Source organism: Aythya ferina, assembly GCF_964211825.1.
Source record: "Aythya ferina genome assembly, chromosome: 3".
In the NCBI taxonomy this organism is placed as follows: Eukaryota; Metazoa; Chordata; class Aves; order Anseriformes; family Anatidae; genus Aythya; species Aythya ferina.
The window spans coordinates 112915793-112937120 of NC_140298.1; the positions used below are offsets into that span (position 1 = coordinate 112915793).

The following is a 21328-nucleotide window of genomic DNA, read 5'->3' on the forward strand; positions in this document are numbered from 1 at the left end:
TGACTTGCATCTGCCAGTATATTTTCTGTAACCCCATTGACATGGCCTTTTCTCCTGGACATGGAAAGCAGCTCCCTGTCTGGAGGGTGGTATTTCTGGTGGGAGCAGCAGCCAGTTTCCAGAGGCTGCTTCACCATCTCCTCACCTGCCGGGTGACCTTTTTGCTGAGAGATTGCTTGTGATCATCTGGGAATTGGAGAACAAACTTCAGAAAGAGCAATCAAGCAGGCTACGAGGGAGTGTTATTGGCTGTGTAAATCTAGAGACTGTCATTGCGTACAGTATATAATAAAATTTTCAAATGTCGTTACCTAAGTCTCTGTTCCTGCAGCACTTGCATTTTTTACATCACAGTAAATCAAATTAATAAACACAGATGTAAAGACCAAACAAATCCTGAAAGGTGATCTTGTTACAGCACTTACTCAGCAGATGCAGAGTGCCAAGTGCCATTTCCATTGTCTGAAGCAGCAGTTTTACTGAATGATAATGCTGTTTATAAAGGTCAGTGATGCTGCTCATCCAGATGTTCCTGGGAACGCCTTTTCTTCGCTGAGCTCTGTTGCAGTACAGTCTGAATCCAAATAAAAGGTGAACAGAGCTGAGATGATGCTGAAATGCTGCCTGGGGCCATAAGAAGCAGAGCTCCAAATATGAAGGTTTTCTTCCAGAATGTTTTAAAGGAGACCTGGGCTTGCCAATGTGTGCTGAGAAGTGGTTTGATATCACAGAATAGCTGAGGTTGGAAGGGACTTTTGAGATTTTCTAGTCCAACCTGTCTCCTTAGAGCAGTGTTACCTACATCATCTGACATGACATATAATTTTAGATTCAGCTAGAGAATACCTGGGTACAGTTCCATGTCCAGTCCCAAAGGAGAATAACATAGGAGGGGATACTCATCAAACTAAGTTTTCTGAGGATAATAATAAAAAAAGTCATGTTGGGGTGCCTTGTTTTAAACTATATATCTTAGGTTATCACCCCTTAGGAGGGATGGTGTGTTTATTTCCAGTTGGGATGCGCATTCATATACAGAGATTCGGAAATGCTCCCAGGTCTTGTGGTTTAATCACAGCCTTTGCCTGTAATGAGAAATGCTGCCCATATACGTGCACAATCCTCACTGAGTTTAGCAGCAGCTGATCCTGGAACTGTTTTGGCCTGCGATGTGTTTTGGTATGTAATACAATAGGCTCGAGGAAAACGTGTGGTGTGGATGTAGTTGCTGTTACAGCTGCGAGGCTAAGAGCCCTTCAAAGTGTTACTCTGCAAAAGAAATCCCCTTCTCCAGCCTATTAGTCAAAACAACTGCTCTGTGTCAAAGCAACACAAATAGCTTTTAGCCAAAAAGCCTTTCCAACTGCTGTTGCTCTGAGGCCATTCTGCTCTGCCTGATTGCTGTCCCTATACAAGGGGTTAGTGTAGTATGCGGCTTAATAAATTCCACGGCTGGATTTCTATTGTCTCTTTGTTCTTCGTTGCCAGGGAAGCCAAATATTATTTCTGTCCTTGAAAGAAGCTGCAAATATGGGGAACGGCTTCAGTGAGAGGTGGGGGAGAAAAGGGACCCTGTGGAAAAATACCTTTTGTGTTTTCACTTATTGCCTTTTTAGAGATGATTGTGGTGATGTGGTAGAACGGGGCTGTTCTGTCTTTTCTCTGTTAGTCGGACGTCTTTATTAATGTTATTAACTTATATGCCAGGCTAAGTGATTCCCTTTCTTTACGTATCCTTTCATACCCTTTGGTGTGTCCTGAAGTGCTCCTGAGTGCTCCTGGTTAAAAACCAGTACACATTTCTATCTCTCTATCCCCAGTCTTTCTGCAGCCCCTGTTACTTCACTTTCATACGTCCTTGTTTTTCCCTGTCTTTGGATATAGAAATGGGGTCATCTCCAGTTAATATTTGGGAAACTGAGGTGCAGGGATGATACCAAATGAAGTGTACTGGGAACTTTTGTCTTGCTCTGAGTCTGGTGGCCAGAGTTGACCTTCGTTGTTGGTACAAGGGAGGAGATGGAAGCTGTCCGTGCCTTTTGGTCCCGAGAAGCTAAACTAGTATGGCTAAACCTCTGTACTAGTAAGAAAAACAGAGCTGGGGGAAGTGCTAACTACTGCCACACAGTTGTCCTGCTTAAGCTTTTGCACACTCAAGGTCACTAATTTGACCTTCACTAGGCAGCAATTTCCCAGTCACTGCCAGAGCATGGCTCAAGGGAACACACAAGCTGTCTAAATAGAAAAGTTCACCTCATTTTGGGGGAAAGGATAAGAATTCCATCATTCTAGCTGATCTGTCAAGCTAGTGGTGTTTGGTCCCTCTCCCTTAGGGATATGCATTGTCCCTGGGCTTATTTTATGTACATAAATGCAGTCTTCTTTGTTTGGTCTTCTGTAGGATTCACTTTAAGATGTAGGTACTGAAGACAAAAGTTATGGTGGAAGTGACTACAGGAATAGCAAAGGCTGAGAGCACCAGGGTCTCTCCAAAGACCATGTTCTAGCACTAACAACTGCTGTACTGCTGTAAGAGAAATCTCTGTAGGACCCCAAAGGGATCACCTCTGTAGTGTTGCCACCCTGCTGACCTTCCATACCCAAGAGGATCTCCACACTGGGGCAACCCTTGTTGGAAGAATGTCATGAAGCCATTGATCAGTGCTATGATGCATAATGACCACGTTAGCTCATCTTTCTTTTGATGCCTCTAATGAAAATATGCTTCAGCTAATTAGATGAGGCTCCCTTCACAGTCAGTGGTAAACTGGTCCAGACATGGTTTGTCTGACCTCTACTCCTGTTCTCTGTTGGACATCTACTTTAGAATAAAATGTTTTACATCTGATACTGCTTGCTTTCCTCTACTAACTGTATGGAGAGAGCTCAAATAGTAGCTAAACCCCATGCCAGGTGGCTAACAGGTCTTGATAATGAAGCTTAAACCAGAATAAACTAATTAGGCCAGTGATTTTAAAAGCCATACCAAGGAGACTACAAGTTCGGTTAGTGAGTGATGTGATTCTTCAGGAAAAAAATAAAACTACAGTTAAATTGGAGCAGTATTTTGAGACAGGCAAGGTTTTTCACTTGAGTACTGGGAAACTATGTCTTGTTTAGCAGGCAGATCACAATCTCCTGCTTCAGTTCTTGATCTTCAGCCCAAAGTATGGAGACCATCCTACCTTTACTCCCAGTGCTAATTACCTGTCCTTTCCTGCAATGCCTTTCCCAAGAGGAGTATGTGGGAAGTGGGGATTAGCTTTGAGCTGGTTGGGCAGCCTGACAGCTTGAACTGGTAATGCTCAGGATGCCTGTCTCTTGTTAGTGTTGTTTATATCAAACTAAAAAATCAGTTTACGTGTGAAATCATCCCTCCTGGTACCCTGACAGCATTTATTGTTGCTTGAAGTTGTCCAGTTACTGGTGAACAGTAAATCCCCTCTTGGCTGAAATTAATGACTAAAGCAGAAGATGCTGATTTGGCAGTTTTGCCTGGCTGTTGCATACACAACACACTGCACGTTGTATCAAGACAGTATTTGAGTTTGTAACCAAGCCATTGGAGATAGGACACATCAGAAATTAGATAACATTCATACAAACCTACTCTTCAATCTTATTTTTTTCTCTTTTCACAGCCACTCTGAGCTCCCTTTTCTCCTGGGTAATTTTTATCTCTGCATAACACAATCCTTTTTGCCAGCAGGTATGGTGTTGAGATCCAGCTCAACCACAAGGTCACTTACAAATGGATATTCCTGCTCAAAATATTTCTCTTTTCCCCCTTTTTAGTATTTTAAAGCTGCTCCCTTTCTGTTTCTGTAGTTTCCCTACATTTCCCTACTTTGGCTCAAGTGATCTAGCACCCATGATGTTTTCCTGGGATCACACTTCTGACAAATTAGAAAGAGATTTTTTTGCCCTCCTCCTGCACCCTTTGTCTCCTTTTGTTTTCCCCTTTTCATTTCCTTCTTTATCCCTTACTCTGCTTCTACCTTTCACTGTTTAGCCTTTTCTATCTTGTCTCAGTCTCTCCTCATTTCCTTTCCTCTCTTGGGGTTCATAAAGCTGCCAAGGCCTGGCCAAAGCAAAGAGAAATATGTATTTCACAGGCCAGGGTCATGCAGAGGGCAACATCATGGTTCTTATTGCAGGTCCTGGGGAAAAGGATGCAGGTTTGTGTCAGAGCTGTTGCTCTCATTAAGTTAGTCAAATCTACCATAAATACGAATAAATAAATAAAATAAGGAATGTAAAGCAGGAGGAAAAGGGAGATGTTAAAATACCAGTGACGGAAACAGGCTAAGTATTTATATTTTCTTATATATTTTCTATATTTTTTTTGCCTAACTGTTATATTTTATCAGGTAGTGAGTTCTAGGAGAATTAAGCTCAAGGTCTCTGGTCTGGAGGGGAACCACAAGTGTGGGTTCTCTGCTGTGTCTCAGCAGAGCTCACAATATTTGTCTGTGAGCTCTGTGCCTTCCACAGACACCAATCTGTCGTTGTCCTGAAAAATTTCCTGCTTCTACAGTGGAAAAATTGTTAGGTGCAAAGCAATCTAGACTGATTTGACCTAGTTGAGCATGAAAATTGCCTATCCCCTATGCTTATTACACAACATAAATGAGAGAGTTTCACAGTCAAAAAAAAATCATAAAAATGACCATCACAGTGTTGAATTGCTCATTAAAACCAGTGAGAGGGACTAAAAGCTGATGGGAAATGTTTTTTTTGTAGCAGAACTTTGCCCTGCCAAGATGGTATTTGCACATGTAAGTCACGCTGTATTATTTCATGCAAGGTAACAGGATTTCAAATTTGCTCTCTAGGATCACAAGAATCGTTCAACATTTTGACCTGCTGGTTGAAATCTACATTTTTCAGGGATATGCAGGCTGCTCTGAGGGCCCCAGAGCTGCCTTCTGGTCCAGACTGCAAGGAGCATACGTCTGCTTGTGATCGCTTTAGCAGCAGCTCCTGCAGGGTTATGCACTTTTGCCTTCACTCCTGCCATTTGTCCTAGTCTGAACAAGGCTACCGTCTCTCTGTACTCATAGTCTTGACAGAAATAAGTTCTTCTGAATGGTCAGAAGGCTGTTTATTCAGTGTTGGTGTTTCTTAGCCCTTGTCAGATTGTCTTAGATCTTGATTTGCTTACAGAATTGGTCAGTGCACATATTTTGTCTGTCACTCGTGTGGTCCAATAGCAATTTTCATTGTCCCAGTGTGCTGTGCTGTGCAAAAGCTTTCTTTTAATTTGGGTGGTAACAGCGTTAAGTCACCAGCTTTCCTGGGCTGATGCTCTGACATGCAGCAGCTGGTTTCATGACAGATGCTGGATATTTCCTATTGCCAGAATATTTAGGAAATAATTTTCTTTGGTATGTGGTGAACTGTCAAACCAGGGGCCTCCAAAATATTGGAATAAAAAACAAAAGGTGCATTTATCAGGTGTAAGGGTGCACCAGAAGACTGCTATTGCTCACTGTCCTCACCAGCCTTGACTACAGGTGACATGACTAAGAAGAGCCTAAGAAGGAATCTGATGGAGTGGCAGTGATGGTTTGCAGACTGGTTACACAAACCATGAAACTGCAGATCATGGCTTAGGTGGAGGTGAGCTAAGAGGTTGATCACCATAAAGTGTTCTTGGCCTGTTGAATAAGTAGTAAGACATTCAGTGAACGCAGAACATGTCCCAAGGCAGGTGCACGGATCCATTCCCTGTTATATAAGCACTGTATTGGGTAATCGCTTTAGCAACACATGAAGGATTGGCACTTGCTGTTCTTTGACCCTCAGCAACCCCACAACAGAGGGGTCCTCTGAGAGACCAGGCAAGGTAGATAATTGTTTAATGCCCTCTGTCTCTAAGGCAGCTATACCAAAAGCCCACCGGAACCCTTTTGGGTCCTTGCAATATCCTCTTTTGAGATAGTCTATGCCAAGGATACATGGAGCATCCGGGCCAGTCACAATACGGTGCTTTTCCCACTCATTCCGAGTCAGACTCACTTCAGCCTCCAATACAGTCAACTGCTGAGATCCGCCTGTCACTCCACAAATATAGATGGGCTCTGGTCCTTTATAGCTCGATGGCATTATAGTGCATTGTGCACCGGTGTCTACTAAAGCCTTATACTTCTGTGCGTCTGATGTGCCAGGCCATTAATTCTGTTCTAACTGAAACCAGGACAGTGGTCTTAGTCTATGTAATAGCTGGCTCATGTATTCTCTTGCCTCCAGTTGAATCACACACAACCATGTTCTTTCAGGCAGGTCTTTCAGTGGACTTTCTGACCCAAAGTCTTCCCCTAGTTGTCCTGGACCTCCTGGTCCCTCCAGCAGCCATCTCACAGGCTCTTTGCTCTCAACATGGCCCAGACTTATGATCATCTACATCTGGATTCCAAAACTCTTAAAAACTTCACTGAGAGCTGTTGCCATGTAGTAATGTGCCATTTACCATTGCTCTTGACTAACCCAACTAAGTAGGGAACACCTTCATCTTCACTGTCTCATGCATGTTACTTGTACAGTATCTGTTATTACCTGCTCCAAGTCTGGAGCATAGCCTTGCCACTTGTCACTTACAACATAAGTAGCATGGAAGGAAGTTTTTTCCTTCCTGCAAAATTTGATCTCATCAGCATTTATGTTTCTGGCTGTTACTGTGACTTTTTGTTTTCTGTCCAGGAGAATACTTGTTTCTTTCTGAATTAACATTTTGAAATGTTGGGAAGGTGCGGATAGGAGGCTGGAAAGCTGGGTGGTCAGCAGGCTGTCTTTCTTCAAGGTGAGTTTAATGCTCTGGAAAGACACAAAGGTGTAAATACTGAAGAGAGAGTCCCTTTGGTTACAGGGTAGGTAGTGAGATGCATGGATCCTTGAAGTGCCCTTGCCACGGGTCTGGACTTCCATTTAGCGAACCACCCATGATTCATCTCTTCTGTCTCATCCTTGTGCTCTCTTTTGGTAGGATGTTGGTAAGGTGAGAAAGACAGTGTGGCAATCCTTGGAAATCAGATGGGACTGCCAGCTGATTGTTTTGCTGCAGGCTGTTGCAGAAACATAAATGGCATCACTTTTATTTGTCCCTCACATAGATGAAAGGGTCTCAGCCTAGGACTGATGGGCTTCTACAGCTTAATCCAGAGCCCTAACTAGCAAAGGGATTCCAGCTGGATCCTCTCCTTCTGCAGGGAGTGTTTTGACGAACTGACTAAAGTCTGTATTTATTTCGTAGTAATCAACAGTATCATACTCATTTCTGCCTACAAATGAAGAGATGCGGCTTTGGTTGTTGGGTGGCTTAAATTTGGATTTAACTTTGGATTTGTTTCAAGATCTGTGCACTGCTTAATGAGCAACTTGTACACTTTCTAGGCAGGTTGGATGATGGTTGGCAAATGTTTCATCAGCTGTTCCATGCTAAACCAGTTCTTATTACTCCTTGGAGTTCTCTGTTTCTCAGAAACTGTAGAGCTGTGGTGACACATAGTGTTTGTAGGATGCAGTTCAGCAGATATATCTCATGCAGTGCTACTCTGTTATCTCAGGGAACAGTGCTCTTCATTGTCTGGCAAGAGTTTCTGTGGGATTCTGATGTGAACTAGATTGGTGAGCTACATTTGAGTTAAATCAACCTGAAGAAAAAGGAAGAAGACAAGTTTCTAAACCCATTTCAGTTCCATGATTTAGTTCATTGCATATCTCTCCAAATCTGTGTGTTGGCACAATAGACAAGGCTTTGATCTGAAATATAGGAGCAGGAATAAACAGCTGGAGAGGGTTGGAAGTTGGCAAAGTCCTCATACAGCTCTTTACATTCAAAGTCTCTGTACTATCAAATTTCCTTCAACATCGTGGCTGCATGCCTGCACCCATTCAGCTAGTAAAATAAGAGTTTTTAAAGAAATACTGAAATGAAATGGAATTGGATGGACAGCCCCTCAAATTAAAGATCATGATACTGGTGCAAGATTATAAGAGTGATAAATTGGAGGGAGTCAAGTGGAGGGCCAGTAGGAAGGGGCTGGAGCACGTGGCATGGGAAGGGAGGCCAGAGAAGAGAAGGCTGAGTTCTTTCCTTCTGTTTCATAAAAATGGTTGTAGATAAGACAAAACTAGACTCCTAGAAGTGCATAATGAAAAGGCGACAGACAGGCACTGAGGAACCTGCTTTGGCAGGGTGGTTGGACCCGATGATCTTTCGAGGTCCCTTCCAACCCCTACAGTTCTGTGATTCTGTGATTCTGTGGTTCTGTGATTCTGTGATTCTGTGATATGAGTTAGAACAGGGTAAATTCTAAGCAGTTATATGAAAAAGTTTCTTATCACAAGGGTGGAGAGGCACTGGCATGGGTTCTTCAGAGGCTGGAGGATTCCTGTTCATAGTAGTTTTCAAAACTCAGCAGAAAAAGGCCATGAGCAACTTAATCTCCGTTTGAGATAGCCCCTACTCTGAGCAGAACTTTTGACTAAGATGACCCACAGAAGGCCCTTACAGCCTAAATTTCCCTATTATTCTAGAAAGATTAGAGTAAAAAATAATATATTTTTAACTCTATTTATTTGCCTTTACAACGCTTAAAAGATTAGAAAATAATAATAATAAAAAACCTTCATAACCATATCTGCTTAAAAAGATATTTTTACAAAAGTAAGTTCTCAAACAACCATAGACTTGCAGGAGACTCAAAGAAAATAATCTAAGATGAAGTTCACATAGTAAACAAGATTTCTGCATTGAATTTTTAGAGGAATTCTTTAAAGTTCTAAACCCCAAAAGTTGCTTGTTAAATTGTCTGGAGTTCTTCCAAGAGCCTGTGAATGGGCTGTGTAGTACTTTATTAAATTCTATATGAGTTTTCAGTTAGAAAGTTTAAGGGAATAAATAGGAATAATATTTACTAGTATCTGTTTTAGATTCAAGCCTGTGGAGTTTAAAACCACGTTTTAATTCCAGTCACCCCTCGTCCTCCCCAATCTACTTTCCACTACCTTCTCATCCTTATGCAAACCCAAGGAGACCTATGAAATACTGTTCAGCATTTACAAAGTGTTACCTTGTTTAGCCTTGAAATACTGGCACTTAGCCGCGGTTCTAAATTCACTCTTGCTTTAAAGCAGTTTTTCTAAGTTAACACCGGATACTGTTTGGAGCTGCAGTTGCCGTACAGAAGATCAGATAGTGTGCAAGGAAGTGTTGACTTCAAATGAAAATATTTTCCCAAGTATGCTTACAAGACGTTCAAACTTTTCTTGTGCTGTGTGGTATCTGAAAGGTGAAAGGGCTGGGGGAAGTAGCCGAAATGAAAGCAAATCTCTCTGTAGAAGGTTTGTAATAGCAAGTTTTAATCTCCGGTATTATGAACAAAGCAAAACAAACCCTACTTGTCCATACTAGGCTTCCCTGTGATTTGAGAGAGTTGCTGTTACTGCTGCAACCACGGGATTATCAGTACTGCCTGGTATGAAATGCACTCATTGAGTTACTCATTCTGGCTTCAAACCTCGACAGGGGTCACGTTTCAGCCCTGTTTGCCTATCCTAGTGGTGTGTTATTCTATTCCACTGGTTTCGCACTGTTTCAGTGAGATGTTAGCAGTATTGGTGTTCTGCATATAAAGAATAAGGTGAAATTCTACAGTCCATATTTATCTGAAAAAAGCCTGGTGTAGGGGCACCCTGAGCTCCAGAAAGCTATCTGATTAAGGCTTCTGGAAGAAAGTTCTGTTTCATATTCAGTCACAAAAAGATCCACAGGGAAGCTGAGGAAACTAGAAGAAAATCACATTAGGTAGTTAAAAAGCAATATAGATATTAATAATAATGAAAAAGAAACTAAAATCACTGTACACCACAAACAAAGCAATATTTTGTTAATGAACACAGTTAATTGTGTCGACTTCATTTGTTTCAGATAATGGGAAATCACTTCTAAGGATAAAGATCTTTGTTCATGTCATTTATTTTTCTTAATTATATGTATACAATTCTTTATTCATAACTACAAATGCTCAAAATTGGGTATTTTAAAAAGACATTATTGTAACCGAGATATGGCTTGATGCACAAAGTTCTCTGGGTTGAATTATGTGTGATAGTTCATTTGGTCATTAAAATCCTTTAAATTTCCTTGTTATTTATTAAAAGATTTTAATCATATCAAAAGTGTACAAAGAATAAATTTTATTGTGGTTGGGTCCATTCCTGTGACACACACAGACTGAGATATTCCCTGGGGAAAGTGAAGTTTGTCTTTTGATGACTGGTGAGATGTGTTGCTATGGACCTTGTCAAGCAAAACTATTTTAGTAGAAGCAGCAGAAGAGGTCTTACCATTTTTAAACAACCATGGTTAATTAAGATATATGTATAAGTACATCTGGTTTGCAGGAAAGTTCTTGTATCTATGCTTTTGTGAACTGCTCCATCAGTTGCTTTGGTTTCAAAAAGGCAGGATTGTAGCTCTGTAAGAGTAAGTGAAGGATGATATTTAGATTTGCAGTACCTATATAATTCTTTATGAAACTGTTCTTCTGTAGTCCATATATGTATTAAGGCTTAGAAGTGGCTCTTGGATGAGAACTGAGCAACAATTCCCTGAAGAGGCAATGGTGAAAATGTTTCTTGGGAACTGACGTTACTGGGTGAGATAGAGTTACAGTCAGCGCTAAGGGCTGTGTTTGGTGAGTACTGGAGAGTAATTGCTGATGACTGATAGGAATCAAACTTTGGTCTTAGAAAAAACAAATTGCAAGCAGTGTTTGAAAGAAACATTTCCTTCTTGTCAGAGGAAAATATGATCTATCATTTTTGTGATATAAAACACACTGTCCTCAGAGTGTAAATCTCTGCTTTAGTAATGACATTGGCCTTTTAAATCGAGAAGTTTAGCACGACTCCTCCAGATTGCTTTACTTTGGGAGTATGAAAGCCTACCAGCAAAGATTCCATGTCCTCGTCACAGTCCTTAAAAAAAAAAAGAGAAGTACTAAACCCAAAGGATTTTGACATCTGTTTTTCATTATCTCAGATTTTAAAAATGTATAGCATTTTGGAAAGTTTTGTTTGGCCTAATGCTTTAGTTGTCTTCTATGTTTTTAGCATGCTTTCAGGATGAAATATATATTTTAAAGAAAAGTTCAAATTGCTGCCTGCTCTAACATTGTCCTCCCTAGACAGGCTAATGAGTGAATCACCAGAAAATTTCCTGATAAAATCATGAGAATTAATGTCACTTTCACCCCAAGACGAACCATGAAAAAAAAAACAGAGTAGATTTTACTGTGGCCATACAGCTGAAATGTTGCTTGCCTTCACGTCCTAGATACAGCAATGGTGATTTCACATCCCAGAATTTGAGGATGAAGAAAGGACCCATTTTCAGTAAAAGCCTGCTGTATCTGTGTCTGAAGTGGACACTTGGAAGGCTGTAGCTTCTATTCCAAATAATAATGCAGGGAAATTTACTTGATGGGGAATTATAACATCATTCAATAATACCTTTTTCATCTCAGTTTCTCGACTGTCATTCTGTGGTCTGTGAATAGCTGATTGGTGATCTGCTGTATCATTTTACTAAACAAAAATACGCTCTTGCAGCCATCAAAAAAGATTTTTTGCATGCTTGCCAGGAAAGAGTCAGAGCTCTGTAAGCTATTCCTTTTGTATTTATGAAGTGCTTCTTGCTTTGGTATACAAGTGCCATTGAAGTCTTCAAACACCTGCCCTTGGCTACATGTTTATGCACTTCACTCAGTAAAGAGCCTTCCTGTAGTTCCCTCCCTGGTACCACATGTTGGTCACTGGATACCTGTCACCTAAAACCCAGCAGGAATGCTGAAAACAACTTAGATTTTGGTTTACTGAAACATGAATCGACGGATAAAGAAATGCCAACATTTTCAAAAGAACTGCCAATGAATATAAAGCAAATTTGGCATTTAAAGAGAAAAACACAGAGCATTAACTCTCTACAGCCTGTTCCTTTTGCTCTTTGAAGGACATGGTGTCATCCCTGATCATGTCCGTTTCTAATCCAGTATCTTCTCATAGTGGTCAGTGCCAGATGTTTCAGGCATTGTCCTTTGTTTATCATTACTCAGTCACCATCAAAGCATTCAAGCCATTCAATATCTTGAGCCTGAATGAGCTCAAGTTATTTTGAGATTGCTGATGGAAAAGGAGAGGAAGGAGTTGTTTCAACAATTGATCTGCACTAATTGCAGGGGTTGAAACCTTCCCTGATCCTGAATTGGTACTATGAAAGGCGTGGTGTAGGATAGCACTTCTCACAGAATAATTGAATATTTAGAGGAGCCAGTGTTGTCTTGCCTGCGCTTTGGCTGTATTTCTAACAGGGAGGTCAGCTTTGGGGAAAAGTTCTAATGCACTGGAGTAATGTGAAAAGTGAGAGCTACTTTTATATAAACATGTATATACATGTATATATATATATATATATATATTTGTTTGCTTTTCCTGTTGCCCAACTTGTATGGTTACCTCACTTGTAAGGGAGCAGAGCTGATCTGACTCCAGGACTAGGTGTACAGCATCGCACAGAGTTTGTATTCTACCAACTGGGAAAGGAAATGCATTCCAGTAGTTTATTTTATCCCCAGAGCACTTCTTTGATCAAATGATATAATTGCACTAAAGTAGTGCTTTTTCCTGATCTGATGCTGCTCTGTCACTTACTCTAATTATTAGGACTGTGTCAGTCTTCTTATAAGCAAATGCTGCCCTAGGGACTTTTAAATTAGTATGTGATTTGTATAAATAGCTATTTGGTACACACCTTAAGGCATTGCAGCAGCAAAATTGCTAAATGAGAACTACAGGCTAAAATTTAGAGAAAGCAGAGAATCTAGCCTTCATAAGCAAAACTTAAACGTCTCAGTTAAATTACTGTGTGTTGATTATCGCTAAGAACAATTATTATAGTTGCTCCAGGCACCTCAAAATTCCCTTGGACCAGTATTCTCTCACACGACTCCTAGGCAAGGTTTCAGTGTTTAGTATGAATAAAAAACTGTTCCTGATAAGAGATCTGGATGAGGTTATACTATTTTGGAACATTAGAGGAATTTGCTGGTTATGGCCTTGGGGCCAGAGAAAAGGCCCTGGGAGTGTTTAATTTAGTGAAGTAAAGATAGCCTTCAGATGCATATACAAGGATAGCTCAAGTTGACATTGAAATGATTCTCAGGAAGCCACATGAATTCTCTCAAACCACATGAATTGTGCTTCCCTGTCTGCATAGTCATGACAGTCCTGGAGAACATGCTGGCAAACGTGAGTAAGCAGTGCACCTTACAGCAAGGAAAGGTAACTGCATACCAATCTGGCCTCTTGGTATAACAAAGACATTGACAATCAGGAGAGAGTCTCTCTAGCTGCTAAAAGGCTAGGGTACTGGAGCATGTGATAGGCAATAAGAGACTGAGGGAGTTCGTCTGTTCATCTTGGAGAACTAAAGAATAAAGAGAGTGGAATCTAATTACTGTTTGCCAGGATCTAAAGGGGTTGTAGAAGAAATGAAACCAGACTTTTCTCTGAAATGCATAATGACAGAACCAGAGGCAATAAGTAATCATTATGACTGATTAATCTTGACTGTTAGGCGTTGGCACAGGTTACCCAGAGAGGCTGTGGAAGCCCCATCCTCGGAGATATTCAGAACTTCACTGGACTAGGCACTGGGCAGCCTGGTATAAAGTGGCCCTGCATTGAGCAGAAGGTAGGACAAAATGACTTGCAGAGGTACCAGCCCAAGTTATTGTATGGTTATGGGCCACCAAGATGAGAATCACATTTCTGCCATTTTCTTAGAAAACAAGTCTAAGATATATGTCAGGTTCCATTTTAGGACTCTGTCCAAGTATTATGTGTTTCTCTTGATGGTCTTGTCATTACTCTTTACTCTACCTTTGAAAAAAGAGGTACAGGAAGACAGAGACAGGGTATTGTGTGATTGCTGCTGGTAGACTTGTGTTAGTGGCCAGTGGTGGGAAGGGAATTCCAAACTCAGTGTAGAGAGGAAAAAACCTTTGGGGTTGAGGGGACTGTAGCTGGTGCTGCACTTGAACATGCTGCAGAGTTCCCTGCACAGATGTCTTTATATCAACACCACAGAGATTTTCCCTCAGGCTTGAGTGCGGCAAAATCAGGAGCTATTTGGCAGTTGCCATGGAAACCTGACAGTAATCAGCTTTTAGCTCATCATAACTTTAATGAGGCTTTGTCACCATGCTTTATTTTCATTAACAACTTTATTATTGTTGATAATGCCATCCTGTGCAAACAGAAGAGATTCGGTTCTGCGTAAGGTTTTTCTTCTAACTTTATTGTACTTTTGCAGAACTGGGGAGAAGGAAAAGGTTTTGTGTCAAAAGGCCTAGAATAGAAGATGTAACCAGAAAATTAAAACAGTATATTATGAAGAGAGATCAGAGGTATGACTGGTGTGCTGTGATGGCACAGGCCCTCATACAACCAACTGTAAGTGCTCACACCAAATGTTCCCCTTAGTGGCTCTAGGTCTGGGACTTTCTTGCCCATTGTCATAGGATCCCAGGAAAATCGAGGTTGGAAGAGACTTTGATTGTCTAACTTCCTACTCAAAGCAGGGTCAACTAAGAGGTCAGACCAATTTGCTCGGAGCTTTATCAAGTAAAGTCTTGAAAACCTCTAAGGAAGGAGACTGTGTAGCCTTTCTGGTAACCTGCTCCACTGATGGACTGTTCTGACAGTGAAAAAGTTGCTCTGTATACCCAGACTGAAACATTCTTGTTTTGATTTGTTCTTGATGTTCTTTCACCATATGCCCCTGTGGAGGGTTTGGCTCCATCTCCTTGCTAACCTCCCTGTAGATATTGGCAGGTTGCTATTAGTTTTCCTTCTTCAGAGGCTGAACCAGCTTCTTCTTACAGGGCTAGTGCTTCAGCTCCCGACCATCTCAGTGACCCATGGCTGAACTCCCTCTAGTTTATTGATGTCTGTCTTGCACTGGGGGACCAGAAATCACATGCAGTATCTAGATGTGGTCTAAATGATGAGTCTGGCTTAGCTGCATTTCCTGTAAACTTGATATCTGTATCAATATAAATAAGTAGTATGAGCAGGCGAAGAGTTTGGAGCATCTGAATATTTCTTCCTCTAAGGATATATAACATGGCTGAAGGCCAAATCATCCAGCCTCTCTCTTTCTCTCTCTGTGTCACTGTCTATCTTCTTTTCCCATGTGTGAGATGAGTAATAAATTCTACATCCCTCATGGGTTTAGTTGTGTGTTTGTTAGACTGCATTATTGTAAATCATCTAAAAATTAACTGTCACTAATGATGTTTTTTGTCATGTTCTTTTGCAGGTTACATATCACAAGTACTAAAGAATTACACTGACCATGCCTGTGATGGAGAATACATCTCCCTGAGATGTCCTCACAGAACCACCATCAGCATCCAGTCTTCTTTTTATGGCCGAATTGTACCAAGTCATCAGATGTGTCCCTCTCGCTATCCCCACTCCTATGCAACTTTAATTAAGGAAGACGTTGACTGTTCAGTTGGCACTTCCCTTCAGGTATTGCATGATAAATTGCATCTGTTCATTTTGGATTTTTTTTTTTTTTCTCAGGCCAGGCAGCAGCTGTCTCTGTTGGTCCTGCATAGCTCTGCATTGAGCAGTGCTACCCAGCACGGGAACAATGACATCCCACTGAGCTTGGTGGGTGATTCATCTTTGTAGTTTAGACAGAACTGAATTAGATTTTGTTGCTAATGCATTTCTTAATTTTCCGACAGTCCTAGTCAATAACAGTTCAGAAATGAGGTTGAAAAACAAGTACACTGCAAGACCAAATTATGTTTGGACTGTGTTTAAAGATTTATTTTTTATAGTTCTCCTGCCCAATGGGTAGCTTTTTAAACATATTTAGATTTTTTTTTCTTAAGTTCAGAAATGATTCTGTTTCAAAAGGCTTTTACTTTAGTAACTTGAAACCCAGTGAGAGTCCTTAACATTACTTCTTCTCCTGACTCATTTGGCTCTTAGGCCACCATAAGTGATCACACATCACTTAAGCTTGTAATCTCCCAAGCATCTGTAGTAGTTAATCACCTCTGTCCATTTGTGTAGGGGTTGTTGGCAATATGTATCCTCCCAAGAGCATACGTGACTTCAGCAATTCAAAGTATTATTTGGAAGGTGCCAGTGTTAGTCAACTGTCAATAAGGGCAACTAAAATTAGAAGCACAAACTGGCTGATGTTGAGATGAGTAGAGTCTGCTCCCAGATGTATAAGAAAGCCCAACTCTTTCCAAGTGCAGGACTTGGGACTGTGAAAATCTTTGGGCAAAGACCTCAACTTTTCTTAAGCACCCTGTGTGTTTATGGCTATGAATCAATAATAACTCATAATAAAAATTTACGGCAGAACTAGATTAGTGAACCTACAGGGCTAGTGAATCATTTCTTTTATAATTTGGCTAAAGGCCAGTGTTTCCCACATCACTTTCCCCTCTTGCATCCAGGACTTTTTAAGAAGAGTTTACAGCATTTTTTAAAGTAGATATGAGTGCTTTGGCTTCCAAATGTTGGTGGTAAATTCTTAAGAAATTGCACAGGGTTGGAGTTTGCCTGTAATGTAACCCTTGAGCTGACTGATTTGCAGCTGCCCTCTTAATAGTTCCACTGCACATCAAATGTCTGAGTTGTAGTATGGGAAGATGTCATCCTTATCAGTGGGAAGTTTTCCCAGATATGATAACGAAAGCTTTTAATACAACAGATGAGGCAGTCATGTTGTTTAAGGTGGGAGAACATGGACTGAAGACTTTGGCAGAGGCCAACCTTCCCTTCTTTCTTTTATTTATTTACTGATAAATTTGCTTGAAACATTCAATTTGATAGCATGATTGATACCTGTGTATATAGACTCATCCTTTGTGGGTGAGTGACCCACTTAAGACATCTGGAAGAACTAGAGAAAAAGGAAGATGTAGTCTTTGGCTTCTCATGCCATAGTTTTATATGCAGGAGGGATTTAAGCGACCTTTATCTACATAGCTTCTTATGTCCTCAGAGCTGTTACCCATTAGCTTTGCATAGGTTCTTAAGGTGCTTGTAAGTACAGCTCCCCCTATTTATCAGAGTGAGAGTTGTGTTTCCTGTAGGCATTCTTGCAGCAGATCTTTGTACGATAAGTTTGTTACTTGACTAAGACCAGGACATGCCTATTTGCCCATTTTGGGGGGATGCATACCTGCTAGAAGAACATTCTCTGTTCTGCCACAAGTTTGTTAGGGGACCATTGGCAACCTCCTGAGTCTCTTTGGAAAATATTCACAGTGCCTCTCTGGTGCTTCTAAATCCGGCTTTGATACCTCAGTATGCGGTGTCTGGCCAGGGTAGGATGAGTCCAAATGCCAGAGCTGGATCTTGTCTTCTTTCCTAGTCCTGGAGGGGGTGATGCCTCTCTGAATGTAAAGCCAAAAACTCCACAAGCTGAATGGCAAGCTGCCTGCAGCTAGCTGGTAGGAAATGCATGTATGTAGGAAAATTGGACATAGACAAGAAAATTGTAGACAAGAAAATTGCATGTATTCTTGTGGTTTTGAAACTCACTTATATGGCTGCTATAAAGAGGACCATTGTATATGTGTTCTGATTGGCACTAATTTAAAAAGCCAGCTAAACTAAACACTTCCAAAATTAAGTATATAAAATTACGATGTCTAATCGAGCCCATGACTGTATAAATTTATTGCTGTTCTGGAGATTGGCCTGGGGGATTGTGAAGGACAGTTACAAATACTATTCCCTGCAAGCACTACCTGTAAATAACAGTTAATTCTCATTTAGAAGCTCTGTCCCCTCTAAATGTCCAGTTCAGACATACTTTCTATGTTAAAAAGGGAAAAGAAAGAGTTGATTACTCTGAGACAACCACTGCTAATTCAGCCTTAGCAGGCTGGCTGCCAGGATCCCTTGCTTTAGTCACTTGTTTTTATTTGAAATGAAATGCAGACCACTTGGGAGAGTGTGTCCAAGACATGAAGGCAGTGACCCCAAACTGTGCACATTTCTATGATTCTAACACCATAATGTTGGATTCAGTGGGAGATTTTCAAACGCACAAAGAATTTGGACATTCAGTCTGGGATTTCAGTTTTAATGTGGTTTGTCTCCTGTTAGCTTTTAGATCAAGTCACACATATGGAGAGATCAGAACAACAAAATAAAGTTGTGTTGAAAGTCAGACATTATTTGCTTTATAAACATCCTCCTAACCCTATTCCACTCTGTTAAACAGGGGAACCCAGAATTAGCACAAGTCACATGAGATATATTGCAGGAAGAAAAGAGAGATTTCTGCTGTATTAATGAAGCATCTTTGAGATAATTTAAAGATGGGAGTGTAGAAAACTCCTACACACCCTTTAATACTAGGAGCTTATTTTGTGCTCTAATGCTGTTATCTACAGTCTGGGCTGGTATGTTCTCTTCTGTACTTTGCCTGTAGAGTCCTGCTGAAGTTATTCGTCGCTGGGAGGCAAAAGAGAAAAGTGTCCTAATCCCAGCCAGGAGGGCAGGATGGGGTCACAGAAGAGGAACATCTGAAGCTCTGCCTTGGTGGATTTGAAAAAAGAGCTGCATTGGCATGGTCCTATTTGTGTTGGTGTCATTGCAATGAGTTGTGACTCACACATACCTTGATCCCTTTTGAGCAATTGTGCAGGTGCAATTGGTCTGAGCATGCAACCTAATCAGAGAGCTTGAAGGTTTTTGGCAGATCAATGCATTGGGCTTTCACAGTGGAGTTTTCTCCTGCCCCGTAATCCCATGTCACACAGGTAGAGCTGAACAAGCCCATTTTTAATCCATGAAATGTCTGATTTTTTGGTGTGTGAGGGTATAGAGAAGGAGCTACGTTAAATTGCTGCACAGCTGGGGAACATCTGGAGAGAGCTTTTATTCCAAGGAGATTTGGAGATCTGTGGTTTTCTCATCTGTCACACTACCACACGTATTTGCACTTTGCTTCTGTGGGGGCATCTGGCCCATAGATTAATTCTATGGGGATCCTATGAGATCTTGCCTTTTGCGTAAATCTGGAAGCTAATAAACAGATACAGTGGCAGTTATGTTTATTCAGACAAACACATAAAAGTTGGCACAGAGAAGAAAGAGGAGTGTTACTGCTCTGCATTCTGCATCGTCTGCTGATAAGTGTCTACTGATAAGTGAATCTGTTTGGTGAGATACCTAAACACAACTTGTGCCTGCAAACATACACGGGGCACAGGTATGTTTGAAGCTATATTTGAAGCTGCTCACCTGAAGAGGAGGAGGTTGGGAGTGCCTTGTTTATAAAGCTTTCCACAGCTTCTCATTTCTGGATTCATGTATCCTGGGTTTCAGCAATACACAACTCAGGGAGAATGTTTAATGATTGGCTTAAAATTATTGCTTATTACCAGAAAACTAGATTACACTTTGCAGCAGATTATCTGCAAGATTTTCATTTTGGTAAATTATCATAAAAGTACAACCAAAGCTTATGTAGAAGGAAAAGAGAAAGCCCTGGAGCAAAGCTTATTGAGGAGGAAAATAAAAAGCCGTGGAGATGCATTTTTCTGTTGTTTCAGCTTCCAGATATTTATCAGAGACATTGAAAGTTAGCTTCTGCCTTCACAGATACATGTCCTGGAATCAGCAGGAAATGTTTTACCGTGCAACTTGTGTCTCCAAGAGGGCTGTGCTTAGAAGGTGCTCTGGAGCCAAGCCCTGCATCTTGTTATAAAGATTAAGTGGGCTGGGGAGGGAGTTTAGGCACAGCCTGTGGCCTGGGTCTCTTTCAACACTCTCCAGGACAACCAGCTGCTGATGACAAGAATCACTAGTGCTGCTGATGTGGTATTTCCTTTTGTGCTTTAAGCCAGACACACGACACCTTTGCTGCCACCATCTCCCACTGTCACTCTAGCAGCCTGTGAGACAGCCCTACAAAAGGGAGCAGATTCCTTGCATGCTAACCACGAGTCCCGAAGCCCTTCTTACCCCTTCTTTTTTAAAGAATAGGGATGTTTCTGTTATAGAAATCAAAGGGAGCTGACCTCTTTGGTGATGAAAAGATGAGATAAACTTTCCAGTAGCTGCATGACTTTCAAAGCATGGGCCTGTTGTTGGTCACAAAGTGATGGAGCTGGAAGGTGTGTGAGTTACTGAAGAGGGTTTTATTTTCCTGTAGTATTCTGGCTTAACAGCATGGGAAATTAAAATACAAAGTGGAGGAAAATGATTTAAGTGCTCTGGCTTTTTTTGGAAGACAACAATGGTGTTGCTGGTCATGCCCTGCCCCAGGACACAGTACAGTCCCATGGATGTACCAGCCCTAAGAGTCCTTAACAGGAATCAGGGTCCTGCTGTAGCAGCACTACATAGACTCAGAGAAAGGGTCCTTCCCCATGTCTCTGAATCTATAAGATGACGATGGTCAAGGGGAAAGAGGAGGAAACGTAACAGAATAGAAGAATAATTTACACCAGACCACATGGCCATCAGTACCACTGGGAAGAAAACCCAGTGTTCCTCCTCATACTGCACATTAGAAGATCTCCAGGACTTACAGACAATCTGAAAAAATAAAGTTTCAGTTTTAGAAATACCAGAATTGAAGAGCAGTTTGGGCAACTCTAAATCAGACTATGCTGGTTGTTTTGCAGAGGCTCATGAACAGTGAGTTTAGGGTCCAGAAGAAGTTAATGTGGTGCCAAAGTTGCTCTTAAAAATCACAGAATGAGTGAAGCTTCATTCATGAAGCTTACACTGGCTGAAATACAGCTCTCTGGCAAGCATCCCCCCCAGCTAATTATTTGCAAATAGAAGACAAGCTTGATGCAGAGGTCATAGATAATCTCTAAATTGCTGTATCTTTGAAATCTTTGGCTTGACTGAAATAGCTCGTCAGAGCAGCGTGATTACGTGCCGCAGAAGGAGGGGCACTGGAGGCAGAGGTGGCTGATGCAGCCTGTCTCCCTGATGAGGCAGGACTGCTCCCTGGGGTGTAAGCCTCCTAATGCTTTGTTTACTCTAAATTTAAACTTTCCAAGTCACGGAGCTTCCATCATTGCTGCTAAGACCCTGCTTGACAGTGTAATGGTTTGCTCTCAATGATTTTTCTCCACTCTGCTTTAAGCTTTCACTTTTTTTAATCCCGTGACTTTTGGTTATGCATCCTTTTGGATTTCTTAAACTTAGACCTCCTCTCCCTTTGAAGTTGACCCCACATACAGATTAAGTTTCCCAC

The 21328-nt window shown here is 41.2% G+C and overlaps 1 protein-coding gene across 3 annotated transcripts in view; it reads left to right on the top strand.

Moving 5' to 3' along the window:
• EVA1A (eva-1 homolog A, regulator of programmed cell death) overlaps window positions 1–21328 on the top strand; it is a 199771-nt gene that overhangs the window by 39306 nt on the left and 139137 nt on the right. For 2 of the 3 annotated variants that reach the window (XM_084515727.1, XM_084515728.1), the window contains exon 2: window positions 15386–15600. In XM_084515727.1, coding sequence (XP_084371853.1) covers window positions 15386–15600 — 215 coding nt within the window. Of the gene's footprint in view, window positions 1–15385; window positions 15601–21328 lie in introns of those variants that run through there. The other variant, XM_084515729.1, reaches the window with a different exon arrangement.